Raw genomic sequence first — 15,871 nt, 5'->3', positions numbered from 1 at the left:
CCCTTGTACAAGAACAAACCCGTCTACATTCGCCCAGACACAGAAATACTGAAATTGAATCATTTGGATGTAGATAACAGTGAAAAAAGAAGGTCTTCGGTTAGATGTATTTCAATGAATTTATACTCCTCCTCATTTTATTTTGGAGTACTGTGATTTCAGATTGTGTGTCTGATGATTTTGGTCTTTTTAACTTAAGTACAAACATTTTTAGGGCAGGTCATCTAGTGATCATGTTTACCTGTGGAGATGGATATTTCCTCTACAGGTATGTGTTACTTTTAGTCCAAGTGCTTTAGCGTGTTAAGGTTTTTATTTATATTTTATGCTATGAAATAACAATACAATATGTGTGTTGATTGGGCTATAGCTGAGTTTGGGTTAGCCTGTGCAAAATGATCTAACCTCAATTGTATGATTGTTATTTTATAAAAAAAAGATGTTTACTGTGTTTGCACTACTGGCTTATTAAAATACAGTAAACATTTTTTATTTGTTAGTTGTTATTGTTCTCTTGTATATTTTATGCCATAAATTTTGAATAGAATTTGCATATCAATTGTAATTGAATACAAATGTCAAAGTATTTATAGCTGGTGTCATGTGTTCATATAACGTAGTATTCCAAAAATTATCTCCCACATTTCAATTGAACAAGAACTAAACAGTACATAATGGTTGTTATTTACTTTTGATTTGACCTAATCTTCCACAGGATTGGAAATTGAAAAGTTTGACCATACACCAATTGTGATTGATAATTCTTTTATAGTAGAGCATTCTCAAACCTCAGCTGATCCAGCTTCAACAGTCCAACATCACTCCTCATATCTTGTTGAGCAATCCTTAACTGTTCCTGATCATCCATTAACTGTTCCTGATCATTCTATAACTGTTACTGATCATCCTTTAAATGCTAATGACCCTTTTCCAACTCCAACAGTGCAACTACCAGAAACATACAACATTCACCAACAAGGTAAATAAACATACATATGCATACGCATTTACCTTCAGTTGTTGCTTTTTTGTTTTATTTTTGTCATTTTTGTCACTACACAGACGTCCTGGAGGAGCCACAGCTGATCAACAATGACCCAGTGCACTTTGAAAACGAGTTGCAAGAGACAGTGGAGGTATTGGTGCATAGAACAACTATACGTGTTGATTTGGTCATGGCATTTAAAAATCCTGAAATATTGAAGTACTGCATAAAGTTTTCAGTGATAAATGCAAATGGGAAAAAAGAAGAAGGAACTGGGGAAGGTGTAACAAGAGATGTGCTTTCAACATTCTGGCAAGAATTTTATACGGTTTTGAGCATTGGAAGCAAAGAAAAATCTCCAATTATTCGACATGAGTACCAAAATGGAATGGGAAGCTATAGCGAGACTTTTGGTATATGGATATAAGGCTGTTGGTTACTTCCCATTGCAGTTGTCACACATCTTCATGTCAACTTGTTTGTTTGGAGACGATCACTTGACTAGGCCAGCTTTGCTCGATTCATTTCATTCTTACATCACAAGCGAAGATAGAGATTTTTGACAAGTGTGTCAGTAATGATTTTGACCCCACCAATGAAGAGATTATAGAGTTTTTGTCAAACTGGAACTGTCATAGACTACCAACAAAAGATAACATTCAGGATATCCTTTATGAATTAGCTCATCAAGAGTTAATTCAAAAGCCAAGATATATTGCAAATTGCTGGGGGCCTATCCTAAGCATACTCAAAGTTGATCCTGCTTTTCAAACAATAGAACGTCTCACAAATTTGTATGATTGCAAACGTCCAAGTGCACGAAAAATTCTTCGTATGATCGATGCCGAAACGGAAAATGATAGCCAGAGAAGAGCCCTTGATCATTTGAAGCGTTATGTTCGATCCCTTGAAGGTAACACCCTGAAAAAGTTCCTTCATTTTGTCACTGGCAGTGATGTCATAGTGTGTGATAAAATTACTGTTGAGTTTACATTGCTAGATGGTTTTAATCGTCGCCCTATTGTGCATACATGTGGTCCAATGATAGAGTTACCAACCGCATATGATTCATACACCGACTTAGCTGAGGAATTTAACAATATAATGAGGGAAGATAAAAGTTGGTCATTTCATATTGCATAAGTTTTTCTCAAACATTTCTATTGAGTGTTACTATTTACATTTTAAATTGTTTTGTTGAATTTGGATTATTATTTACAGGCATTTTTATCAAATGGTTAAAATATTTGAAAAAAACTGCTTTAAAATGAAAAAAAGTTTAACTGTGATATATTCATACATATCTGTTGTACTATCATCTGCATTATCATTGACTACTGTCCTTAATTGAAAGTCCTCGATAATATGTAGAGCTTGCAAGTAATGGTTGATTCCATTATCGCCATCATTTGACATTGGATTAACTTGGTCATTCAAAATCTGAAACTGCTCATCGGTTAGTTCCACATCAGAGTTTGGAACAACAATGTTGTTTGATGTGATAATGTCTGGCAATGGGCCTTCAAAATCTATTCCATACAATTCAAAATTTATTAATGATGATTCGTCTGACTCCAACAGCATGTTCGTTTGCCACATAGCCATAGGTGTTTGGTGAGAGCATGTTCTGAGCCCATGGTAATTCCATTGGGTAACAAATTCAGCCAATGAAGCATTAATTCGAGGTAGATAAACGAACTGTAAACAGAATAGATGCACCTCATTCAATGAATCAAGTAATGAATTCTCTTCCAAATGTTTGAAGATTCCTTTGTAAAGTGCAGATAGAACTCTGTTGACCTCAGCCCATAGTCTTTCTATCCGCTGGTTATGAACACTTCGACCAGCTATATAGCTTCCTCTGTCCATCCCTCTGCTTGAAATCATATATTTTGCCACCTCAAAATTTTCAACACCATGGTCTCCTCTCACTCTCGATGGCAATCCAAAATCTTCAACACCTTGCTTAAATAAATTCAAAACTGTTGATGCTCTATTATCAGTGCAACATTTTAAGTAAATAACGGCTCGACTAAATCCATCAATGCAACCATGTATAACCATCCTCCATGATATAAGCTTGTGATTTGAATCTAGATGCCATAAATTATTGGGTCCCTTAACATTATAAACTCTTCGACAAATAGCATATCTTCTTCTCAAGCTTCGACCTATAGGATCAACACGTTGCAAACTTTCCCTCACTCGTGATCTCTGAATAAGTACACCCCTTGCATGCAAACTTCCTTTAACATAAGTCTCTCCACTATATGGTGTCAATTGCAGGATTTCTTCTATGGCAGGGGTTCTTATCCTTTTGTTGGTCACGGACCCCCAAAACATTCTAATGAAAGCTTTGGACCCCTTTAGAAGAAACACATCGCAATTGTCAAAATTAGCTTTTAATTAACTTAGTAATATAGTCCAGAAATTTGCAGACCAAACAGAAGCAAATTAATAATTCAACGAATAATAATGAATAATAAATCAATTACCGAGTCAATTAAGTTATACAACAATTACAAAACCATAAAGAATCAAAAAATACAGTGCAGTAACCAATAAGTAGAACGCAAATAACTTTTTAAATCAATGCGAAGGTTGCTCCTGCTTATCTTCAACAAGAACACGAAATTGTGGGACGGTTTTGCCAGGCCACACGCATGTTATCCTTAGCATCCAACCGATTTCGCTGTTTCGTTTTGATAGCAAGAAGAGCAGAAAACCCTGCCTCACAGAGGTAGGTAGTAGCAAAAGGAATAAGAGCAACCATGGCTCTCTTCACCAGGCGAGGATACGCTTGTGCCAAGGAACACCAGAATTCTGCAAGGTTCTTTGAATTGAATTCGCTCCTTAGCATTTGCATTGTCCTCAACTCAATGAGGTCATCTTTGGCAAGATTGTCATCACCAATAGAATTTAGATCTGCAAGAAATGGGTTGCGAATCCACAATTCAAAATTCGGATCATGTGAGCAATAACTTTCAAAAGATTGCTGCAATCTGTCTAAATTTTCGCACATATTTCCACGTAGAGAGGAAAGCAGGGCTTCAGTATTATCGATTCGAGTTTGAGAGATCACTTCCTCCAGCATTGGGAAGTTGGCAAAGTTGTCTGTCTCAAGTCTTCTTTTCCACAAAGGAAGCTTTGCTTGAAAAGCCTGCAGTCTTTCTGTAACGTCCATAATCGTTACATCTGGTCCTTGAAATGACAGATTTACTTCATTCAAATGACCGAAAATATCTGCCAAGTAAGCTAAGCCATAAAGAAACTCCTTTCTGTCAAATTGCACTGATAGAGGATTTTGTTTTTCTCGTAAGAAGAATGAAACTTCCTTTCTCAGTTCCATCAAACGCTTCAAAACTTGACCTCTCGAAAGCCAGCGAACTTCAGTGTGGTACAAAAGTACTTCATGTTGTGCACCCATTTCTTGGCAAAGTCTTTTGAATATACGATTGTTTAAAGCTCGAGCTCTGACAAAGTTGACGATCTTTACAGAAACAGACAAAATTTCTTTTAAAGCTGGTGATAGAGTTTTTGATGCCAATGCATGTCGATGTAGAAAGCAATGAGTCACAATGATGTGAGGAGCTTCTTTCTTTACCAACGAAGCAAACCCTGAGGTTTTTCCAAGCATTGCGGGCGCTCCGTCGGTACACAAACTACCAATATTTCTCTTCCAATTGAAGTCTTGTTTGGCAAAGAAATTGTTCACCATCTCTAATACGTCTGCAGCCTTTGTAGTTTCTGAGAGAGGCTCGCAAAATAGGAATTCTTCTTTAATTGCATCAGCGTGCATATAACGAACATATACAAGAAGCTGGGCACACTGAGAGACATCTGTGCTTTCATCCAGTTGCATGCTAAATGGAAATGGTGATGCTTTAAGTTCCTCCATTACTTGTTTCAGAATATTATTAGAAATGTCAATAATTCTGGAGCTGATGGTATCGTTTGACAAGGAAACGGCTTCAAGTTTCATTCTTTGTTCTGTGCCACATACTAGCTCAGTCATTTCCAGAGCACACGGTTTTATCAATGTCTCTCCGATAGTGTGAGCTTTCTTTGCCTTGGCAATGCGGTAAGCGACCTTATAAGATGCTTCAAGGCAAGGCTTCTGCGTCTTGATGAATCCGAACTTCGGCAAAGTCCCTGATTTCTCAAATCGAGCCTTCTTAGAACGAAAAGAATCAACACTATCCAGTGCGTTTTTAGGATGAATAGATATGAGGTGCTCTTTCAGTTTCGCTGGCTTCAAACTTGCATTGGCAAGGACTTTACCACATAGAAAACATTGCGGCCTTTCGCTGCCATCACTATCAGTAATAAAGGTAAAACCAAAAGCTACATAATTTTCACTGTACTATGTCATAGACATTGTGTATGATTACATAGGCCTATTTATCACAAATGCGATGTGTAAGAAACATTAGACTACTAATTATAAATGCACAATAGAAAAGAAAAACATGTCAATCATACTTCAGTTAAAATTTAACTGTTAAATATACATATCGAAGGCGAAAACATCTTGTTTTTATTCCGTCCAAAGATTTGTGAGCATATATTTCGAACGATCATTAAACGATGTTGCTTTTTTAGGTTCTAATCGGTCAATAGAAATACGTAGCCTACTGTAGATATTCTTATTTGGATTTGCGGACCCCTTAAAGCACCATCATGGACCCCTTAGGGGTTCATGGACCCCAGGTTAAGAACCCCTGTTCTATGGTTTGGTCCAAACAACTGTCAGATACTTGAGAATAAGTTGATGCAATACCAAATTCTTCCCTCCTACGTGACAGGGTTTTCTCTGATACCTGTAAAAAAGCAGCAATACTCTTCCAGTTCATGCCTGTCTCTCGCAATAGCTCGATTTGTTCTTTGGTTATATCATACGCTGGCCTACCCCCCGTACTAGGGAGCATTTTCACAATTCTTTCCCTCTGCTGAGTCAGATTTTGATTAAAATTATTTTCCAAAACCTCTGTTATTTTTCCTAAATCTCTTTTCATGTATGCCATCAGATTATCTAAAAGAGCACCTAGTGAACGTCTTTGTATATTTCCACCAGTAGCGTCAGGTTCGCCAAATCGTGTCAGCTCGTGTTGTTGTACTTTAATAGACATTGCTGCAATAACTGGAATATAAATCTCAAGTTTATTTTTATTATATTCTATTAAAACTGGATCATTAACACGAAGACTCTGTGTTATATCAGCAAACAGTTTATCGAGGAAATTAAGAAATCGAATAAGCTCTTCCGTGTCAGACGCATCAGACGCCATTTTTTGAAAAGTAGAATGGTTTAGAAGCCGCTGACCTCTTGTACAGACAGAAATCTCGACATACGATTTCTTTTTCTCGAATCTCGACATACGATTTCTTTTTCTCGAATCTCGACATGCGATTTCTTTTTCTCGACATGCGATTTCTTTTTCTCAACATGCGATTTCTTTTTCTCGACTATCAATTTCCTTAGTTTTACACTGAACTATCAATTTTTAAAACTCAATACACTTTTGTCCACTTTGGCTTGCCATACCGGAGCCCCAAAGTATGGCAAGCCGTACATGACAAAGTCTATCGAGAAGAATATATTGTGTATCCAGTTGTATATACGATTACTTTAAACGTATACATGCGGTCGAGAAAGTTATACTGGCAATCCAAACATATATACCAATGATTGAGAAAATAATACAACACACGAGACAAATATAACATTATGCGAAACGAATATGTTTATCATCCAAATGCATATATAAGACGAGACGAATATAAATCGAGATGTTTGCCTGTATTTCTGGTCAGCGGTTTGCTATTTCACGTGCCACTTTGTTTTATTTCACACGGCGGCTATTGTGTATTTTGCGTTTGATTTTCTTGCTTTTCAAAAGATGCAACATTCTCTTGCAAATACAAATAGTAATAGCGTAATAAGAGAGTTATTAAGCAGGGTTTCAGAGCTTTCTCACGCTATTTCGCCCCAAAACGCTGAAGTTAATACCATATTCGACCGGAGACAAAGTCAAGGAATGGAAGTCTCACATTCACCGTCGAGGCAAAATACTCTTCCAATCCGTAGAAATAATGATAGCGTTATCACTGCACCAGCAAGACGTTTTATTCCTGCAGCGAGACCGCCACCGCGAAGGAGCAGAACTGTAAACAGAAGGAAGATTCAAGGTAGAGACAATCGACCTTTCTTACGGACTTGATATTATTGAGGCCAAATGAAGATGTGGTACCACGGCAAGGATCACGGCTTCTGTTAATGGAAAATGGCCACATCTTAACTGGTTGTAGTTTCACTAAAGGCCTATCAGCTGCAGCAGTTGAGATCAGAATAATTGAAGCATTTGATGGAAAAATACCCTCAAATGTGGAGATTGAGATTTTGACCTCAATCCACAACAGTTTAGTGGCCCCATTGTTAGCACCTGGGCAACCTCTTGATGGGGTGATGCTTCACAGAATTTTCAAACAGAAACCTGTCTATGTACGTCCAAGCTGCATGTTGCTGAATACAAAATCCTCAAAGCAATCCAGACAGGTATTTTCAAAGGCTCTAGGAGGGAATGAAAGGAAGTTATATTTTAAGGCTCTCTTCGCTGAATGATTTTAAAATTTAATTGTATTTGCTGAGCCAAATCAATCACTTAAGCCTCATCCCATCTTAACCTAGGTACATGTTATGGACAAAACATGCTTCCATATTGTCAATCAAATAATATTTGCAATTGGTAAAAAAAGAAATGCACCTTTTTATTTTTTTAAAGGATGATGCAAATATCCCTGATAATGCATTTAATACTGATGATGTTGAGGATCAGTCTGGTTCCAATGCTGGTAGTCTAGTACAAAATGATCTTGCCAATGCCACTGTTTACCATGGACAAATGCCTCCATGTGATTCCTCAAATGTGTTGCCATCAAGAGATGATATTACTGCCCCAGAACAGCAAGCAAGGCTTCCTGTTAATTCTGCTGATGATTTACCACAATTTCCTTCCACTTGTACGACAAATACAGTTAGTACAGGTCCCTCTGTTGACATCAAAAATGCTACAAGTTTTGATTTGGGAAACAACATGCTCACAGCTGTACAGAGACCAAGTGAAGAAATCTGTCTGTTGTCTGATGATTGTAAGAACCTTTTTTAATGCATTTGACTTCTTGATTTTAATACACATGGTGAGAGGGTCAGTTTTCAAAAAATATAGTTTTCTCTTAAGCACAATAGTTTTCTTACTCATAAAAATTATACTTTTCTCCTCAACACAATAATTTCTTTCATATAAAAACTATGGTTTTCTGGCAAACACTATAGTTTTCTTTTAAAAACTTTAGTTTTTACCAAAAAACCATAGTTTTCTATTAAAACTATAGTTTATTTTGTGTTAAGATTGTGCCCGTTGGGCTTTTTTTGTCCATGCTTTCTCAACTATCACACATGACAGACATTAAGAATTCCACTCCAATGGAAAATTTTTATTGATACTTTTACTTTTTATCAGTAATTCGACTTTGATACAAAATTGTATTTAAATGTTATTCAACTGTCTTTATCTTAATCATTGCTTAAGTATTGTATACATGCATTGACTAGTGAGGATGTAAAAATCCCACAAATACGTAAGTGTGAAGTGAGCTTCATAAGTTTACCAAGATTGCTTTGCCAAATCATACAATATAGTTAAATTTAATTTTTTTAGGTGATGATTGTCACCTTTCATGTGGTTTAGAAAATCCTGTAAAACATGTGGTTATACACAGAAGTAGCATCTGCAAGGATATCATCTCAATTTTCAGCGACCCAGCTATAGTGGATTGTTTACTCGAAGTTCAGGTACTGGATGAGCAAGGGAGACCTGAGAAAGGAGAAGGTAAAGGAGTGATGTTGGATATGCTAACAAACTTTTGGCAAGATTGTTTTAACTCGTTAATGGTTGGCTCTAGCGAAAAAATTCCATTTATAAGACACGATCTTCAGAAAAAAGAATGGGAAGCAGTAGCAAGAGTCTTGTTTTTTGGCTACAAGAATTGTAGTTACTTTCCACTGAAGTTGTCTCAGTTATTTGTGGTTACGTGCTTGTTTGGAGAAGAAGACATTACTATAGAATTTCTGCTCGAGTCTTTCCGGAAATATATTGCATCCGATGATAGAGAAGTATACATAAAAAGTTTTTCTTATATTTTTCAAACTTTCAGGCTCTTCAGGTTTTTTATAGGGTTACATATAAAAAATTTATTTTCATTTTTTTTGAAATGGCAATGCAACATGGTAATACGTAATGTGCAAATTTGATTGTTTTTTAGGTGATGGATTCCTGTCTTGGTGGTGAATTTAGCGTGGATGACGAAGACATCTTAGAGTTTCTTTCCACCTTCAAATGCTTCAAAGTACCAAGTGTGGAAAACATCAAAGCCATTATTAATGAATTGGCACACCAGGAGCTAATTCAAAAGCCCAAGTATGTACTTAATTGCTGGACTCCCATCCTCAGCCAATTAAAATATGATCAGTGTTTCCAAAGTATTGAAAGTGTCAGTGAATTTGACAAGATGAAAGAGCCATCATCCAAAAAAATTATTAAATTATTTAAAGTTGAGGCAAACACTGAGGCTGAACGACAGTGCCTTGAACACCTGAAGAGATTTGTGAAGTCCTTAGAAGGAGAACAGCTATCACGGTTTTTGCAGTTCTGCACTGGAAGTGATGTAATATCATGCACATTTATATCTATCACCTTCACAAGCCTAGATGGATTTCAACGAAGACCTGTTGCTCGTACATGCGTCCCAAGGATTGAACTGCCAACCACATATGAATCTTATCCAGCACTTGTGGAAGAGTTCACAAACATCTTAAAGGATGAAAAATCTTGGGCATTTAATATTGTTTAGATTGAGAACAACATTTTCACATTTACATTCTTAAAAAATTTGTGTTAAAGCTTTTTTAAAAACTATGAACATGGTCGTGCAAGATTGATAATTGTGGGGGCAGGGCAATGTTTATATACATAGGGCTTTTTGTACAATAGGAGCATCTTTTCGAAAAAGTTCTGCTATAGTTTACATTGAAAAAACTGGTTGTTATTGATTAAAATAGATCAAAACATACAAATGAATAAATATGCACCTCCCCCCAACTATCGATTTTACATGGCCCCTGATGAACAAATGTTTAGTATGAACTTCTGAGAAACTAATTATATTTTTCAATTTAACACGATTTGCAAACATTTTGAGTTAGCCCTGTGTAAAGTTTGTAAGTATTTCAACTGCTTCCAAATAGTGATTGATGCCATAATTGCCATCATTAGCAAGGGGATTAATACTATTGGAAAGCAACTGTTCCTGTTCTTCTGACAAATTTATTAAAGTGTCTGGTATAACAACTTCATTATCACTGCGTACTTGAGGTGTTGGTCCTTCATTGTCCACTCCATATTCTTCAAAATTAAGAAGAGAATCGGTAGTGTCAATCATATTTGTTTGCCATAATGCCAGAGGTGTTTGATGGCCAGTTGTCCTCATGCCGTGATGGTTCCATTGTTGCTTAAACTCTAACAATTGTTGCTTAAACTCTAAACCCTTGATGGTAGTCCAAATTCTGCAACCCCATATTTAAATAGCTCAACAACTGTGCCAGCCTTGTTGTTGGTTGTACATTTCAAATATATTATCAGTCGACTAAAGCCATCCACACATCCATGGATGACAAAGCGCCAAGAGATGAGCTTGTGGTTAGAATCTATGTGCCACAAAAGGTTGGGCCCTGGGACATCATAAACTCTTCTGCAGATGGCATACCGTCTTCTCATATTTCTTCCAATTGAGTCAAGCCTGTGTAGACTTTCTCTCACTCTTTCTCTTTGGACATTTATGTTTCTTGCTTTCAAACTGCCACGTACGTAACATTCACCACTATATGGTGTTAAGCGGAGGACATCTCGTATTTCTGCATCTAAGCTGTCATCTGTTATTACAGTAAAATTTCCTTCAATACTATACTCTACTCTTCTTCGAGCGAGTGTTCGTTCAGAGACACCAAGAAAATTTGCAATACTTTTCCAATTCAATCCTGTCTCCCGCAACTGCTCTATTTGAATTTTTGTGATATTGTATGAAGGCCTTCCGCCATTGCTTGGTAAAAATGAAATAACATCTCTAACGTTTTCATCATAAGATGTTTCCAAAGCAGCTGTAACCTTCTCAAATTCGACTTCCATGTCACAAATTAATATTTCCACCAGCGATCGAAGCGTTGGCGTTTGTATTTGTGCATTTTGCGTTGCTGTAAGGCAGGGATCATTTCGAGGATGAGGATCATTTAGTGAAAGTAAAATCGCAGAAGCAATTGGTATACAACGCTCAATTTTGCTTTTACAGTGCTCTAATCCAAGATGGTCATTTGATAATAGCGATTGTTGTGTTTGCCTGAACAGATTTTGAAGCGTATGTAGAAATTCTGTGAGTTCTTCATGAGATTCATAGCCAAAGGATGCCGCCATCTTGTCAATTGTCACAGGCTCGGCTTTCATTATTATCCATGTCATTTCGAGCATGAAGCATGAATCCATGCACTGTCGCACATGCATGAACCATGAGTCAAGCACGTGAAATAGCAAACCGCTGACCAGAAATACAGGCAAACATCTCGATTTATATTCGTCTCGTCTTATAAATGCATTTGGATGATAAACATATTCGTTTCGCATAATGTTATATTTGTCTCGTGTGTTGTATTATTTTTCTCAATCATTGGTATATATGTTTGGATTGCCAGTATAACTTTCTCGACCGCATGTATACAAGTTTAAAGTAATCGTATATACAACTGGGTACACAATATATTCTTCTCGATAGACTTTGTCATGTACGGCTTGCCATACCAAAGTAGTGAGAATCAATATGGCGTTGTATTAGAAAATATGTGGTCCAAGTTAATATCTCGCAATTATTAGCAAATCGCGGAGGTTGCATCAACTTTTTTGCACTATTTATGAAATAAATCATTGTGACTATAGTTTGTAAGAAAAAAATTGCAGATACGCCAATACATCGCCGTAAAATTGATTTCAAGTGTAGCTCATCTCACTACATCACACTACATCACAATGTATCACACTACATAACAATGCATCACAATGTATCAAAATGTATCACAATCCATCACAATGCATCACAATGCATCACACTACATCACAATGTATCACAATGCATCACAATGCATCACAATCCATCACACTACATCACAATGCATCACAATCCATCACACTACATCACAATGCATCACAATGCATCACAATTTATCACACTACATCACAATGTATCACAATCCATCACACTGCATCACACTACATCACAATGTATCACACTACATCACAATGCATCACAATGTATCAAAATGTATCACAATCCATCACAATGCATCACACTACATCACAATGTATCACAATGCATCACAATAAATCACAATCCATCACACTACATCACAATGCATCACAATCCATCACACTACATCACAATGCATCACAGTTCATCACAATGTATCACAATGCATCACAATGAATCACAATCCATCACACTACATCACAATGCATCACAATCCATCACACTACATCACAATGCATGACAATGCATCACAATTTATCACACTACATCACAATGTATCACAATCCATCACACTGCATCACACTACATCACAATGTATCACACTACATCACAATGCATCACAATGTATCAAAATGTATCACAATCCATCACAATGCATCACAATGTATCACACTACATCACAATGTATCACAATGCATCACAATGAATCACAATCCATCACACTACATCACAATGCATCACAATCCATCACACTACATCACAATGCATCACAATGCATCACAGTTCATCACACTACATCACAATGTATCACAATGCATCACAGTTCATCACACTACATCACAATGTATCACAATCACACTACATCACACTACATCACAATGTATCACACTACATCACAATGCATCACAATGTATCAATCCATCACAATGCATCACAATGCATCACACTACATCGCAATGTATCACAATGCATCACAATGCATCACACTGCATCACAATGCATCACACTACATCACAATGCATCACAATGCATCACAATGCATCACACTACATCACAATGCATCACAATCCATCACACTACATCACAATCCATCACAATGCCTCACAATGCATCACACTACATCACAATCCATCACACTACATCACAATCCATCACAATGCCTCACAATGCATCACACTACATCACAATGTATCGCAATGCATCACAATGCATCACAATGTATCACAATCCATCACACTACATCACAATGTATCACAATGTATCACAATGTATCACAATCCATCACACTACATCACAATGTATCACAATCCATCACAATGTATCATACTACATCAAAATACATCACAATTAATCACAATGTATAACAACGCATCATCTTTATTATTGCAATGTATCACAACATTACAATGTATCGCATTACATCACAATGGACTGTAATAGCGCATCACATGAGAATACAATATTGTGACTGATCACAGAACCACACTCGAGTGTCGTTATGTCTTGTCATGGAATAAGCGTTGCGATAAATTCATAAAATAATTGATATATTTATTATCAGAAATCATAAAGATGGGAAACTACAGTCTCCTGCCTTTCTTCAACTAGATGAAATGTTCATGCTCTCTTATGTCAAAAGCTTTATATTAACTTTTGACATTGGAAATTGCTAGAACACGTCTGATTAACTCAGAAATTTTCAATGATTTTGGACCATTGTCGAGGTATTACAGTCCAGTCGTTAGAATTGATTACTTTTAATTAAAAATTTCGTAAAATTTAAAAGAAACTCACTAAACTATATTTCATTGTTCGTCAAAAGTTCACTAATCTATGAACTTAATTTACGATCTGGCAACTGAACACCAATTGTCAACACTGCCTTCCCAAAATGAAACCCCACATAGATCAATGGAAACACAATGGCTATGACTGCTTGAACCATTGGCTCGAATAGACTTTTGTCGGGCTTACTAGATTCAAGAAAATACTGCGTGCTATAAAACAAATACACTGTTAGATGCTACAAGAGTGGTAAAAAACCCTTTTACCCCTCATTCATATGACAGGAAGCTAAAATCATTTACTTTTGAGTTAACGCATATTTCTTAACAATCGAATATTAGTAGTTTTTAACATTTTGAGTTTTGTGGTTAATTCTATTTTCATTACTTTAAAGTTTTGTTTTATCACTTGACATCGCGTTTCGATTAACCTGTTTTGAATATGCAGTATGTTCGTTTGAAATCCCCAAGTAAGGTATCGTCGATTAATCGAGTTGTCTCATCTTAATTGGGTTTTGAGGTGTAGTCTGTTGTGTTGAAGTGCATTCCTTTGAACAACTTCATCAAAATTCTTTGTTTTTTCACCAAGTTATATTAAATAGAAACACACATCATTAGTATTCCAAAATGAAGTTTTACTAAACGTTCAATTAAATTATGTACATATCTGCCAGTTACTGATCACTTGCTGTTAGTTACTCGGCAGCTGGGACAGAACCTTAAAAAGAAATCACATTCAATCCATCAGTTTGAATACTGTCTTTCACTATACATAACTAATGTATAATTCTGTTACCAAGATCGGTGTCTGGTACAACTTTAAGTTTCAAACAGACCATGTGGTAATAATTGTTTCCTGGACACTAAAATTTAAAGAATGCTATACATGGTACATCTATTAAACAACTCCAATATTTTATCTTTAAACGCTTTGTATTTTTTATTGATATAAGGCCTGGCTTTACAAAAGGAGCAGGAGGGGAATCAATTAATAAAACGATAAAAAATATTGGACCTTTCTTGTTTTTCTTTTTCTGTTTTCGCAAACAATCATTTCGTCTTCTTCGTCCTTTGACCTTTCCTAACTAAATGTGAAAAGTATGATAGTATATTATGATCAAAAGTACACGTTTATTCTTAAAAAACGAATCATAATTTTTCAAACCTTTTTGCAATAGCAATACTTGTATTTGGCTGCAAAGAAAAAAAACAATTGTTTAGAGATATGCTTGTTGTTTTCTTAGAGAACTTCTGCCTTGTTATCATATTTCATATAATGAATGATGAAGGCAAACTGTCACATATTTTGTTTTGCTAGCCAATTCGGTAATCTCATGGCAGGATAACTCATTTATACGGTGAGAAGTTATATTTTCATAACCATATTATTCTCAACACGTTACACAAAACACAATACTTTTAATTAAATACCTTTGTTCTTAAACTTTTTGTTTCAAACATGTCTCGTTCGCTCCCTATTTGCTTGCATCTCTTTTCTTTGATGCACTAACTGTGTTTAAAACATCCATTCTGTCCACTTCTCCCAGCTCCACTAATACAAACAAAACAAACAAACAACATTTGTATACCGGCCAGTATTAACCCCGCCAGTGGGGTTGACCGTCCATGAATTTTCCACGCCAAACGTCTCTATCTCTCGCCATATCTCTCGTTATACCCATCGCCTTCATATCATTGTTCACAGCATCCATCCATCTCTTTCTCGGTCTACCTCGTTTGCGGACTCCATCAACATTCATATGCAATGTTCTACGAATTTCAGCACTTTGCTATTAGGTCCACTAATACGACAGTATAAAAACAAAATGTTAGTACGATAAAAATTTTTAGACATGAGACAAATAGAAGAATCCTTAGCATAATAGTTTTCATCAGTGTATTTACCTTCCAGATTAATACCACTATCATCTAAATTTGTTGATTCAGCACCATATGTTGATTGTGTGTCAGGTCC

General features: G+C 36.2%; 1 protein-coding gene and 1 long non-coding RNA gene across 3 annotated transcripts; both read right to left on the bottom strand.

Annotated features, from left to right (window-relative positions):
• Positions 1-1,991: 1,991 nt before the first annotated feature.
• LOC124458297 lies at positions 1,992-11,517 on the bottom strand. The gene is made up of 4 exons (XM_047008341.1): positions 10,588-11,517; positions 3,637-5,159; positions 2,270-3,251; positions 1,992-2,003 (listed from the first exon to the last, which is right to left on the bottom strand). The coding sequence occupies exons 1-4, from the start codon at positions 11,506-11,508 to the stop codon at positions 1,992-1,994; spliced, it is 3,438 nt and encodes a 1,145-aa protein (XP_046864297.1). The 5' UTR covers positions 11,509-11,517.
• Positions 11,518-14,510: 2,993 nt separating this feature from the next.
• LOC124457832 lies at positions 14,511-15,346 on the bottom strand. 2 transcript variants are annotated; one of them, XR_006952824.1, is made up of 5 exons: positions 15,328-15,346; positions 15,062-15,090; positions 14,912-14,977; positions 14,693-14,759; positions 14,511-14,614 (listed from the first exon to the last, which is right to left on the bottom strand). It is a non-coding gene; the product is annotated as an uncharacterized LOC124457832 (long non-coding RNA). The 2 variants fall into 2 exon arrangements; XR_006952823.1 differs by lacking the exon at positions 15,328-15,346 and having other exon boundaries at positions 15,062-15,251.
• Between the last annotated feature and the right edge of the window lie 525 nt (positions 15,347-15,871).

The sequence above is a fragment of the Xenia sp. Carnegie-2017 genome, unplaced genomic scaffold (genome assembly GCF_021976095.1).
Source record: "Xenia sp. Carnegie-2017 unplaced genomic scaffold, XeniaSp_v1 HiC_scaffold_6, whole genome shotgun sequence".
NCBI lineage: Eukaryota > Metazoa > Cnidaria > Anthozoa > Malacalcyonacea > Xeniidae > Xenia > Xenia sp. Carnegie-2017.
The sequence above is the reverse complement of the archived record's forward strand: the minus strand, read 5'-3'. Positions and strand labels throughout refer to the sequence as shown.

Coding starts and splice junctions, on each gene's coding strand:
- LOC124458297 (XM_047008341.1), bottom strand. CDS start 11,508: ATGGCGGCATCCTTTGGCTATGAATCTCATGAAGAACTCACAGAATTT. Junction 5,160..10,587: donor AATTTGGACTACCATCAAGG/GTTTAGAGTTTA, acceptor TTTCGTTCTAAG/AAGGCTCGATTTGAGAAATC. Junction 3,252..3,636: donor GATAACATGCGTGTGGCCTG/GCAAAACCGTCC, acceptor GACACCATATAG/TGGAGAGACTTATGTTAAAG.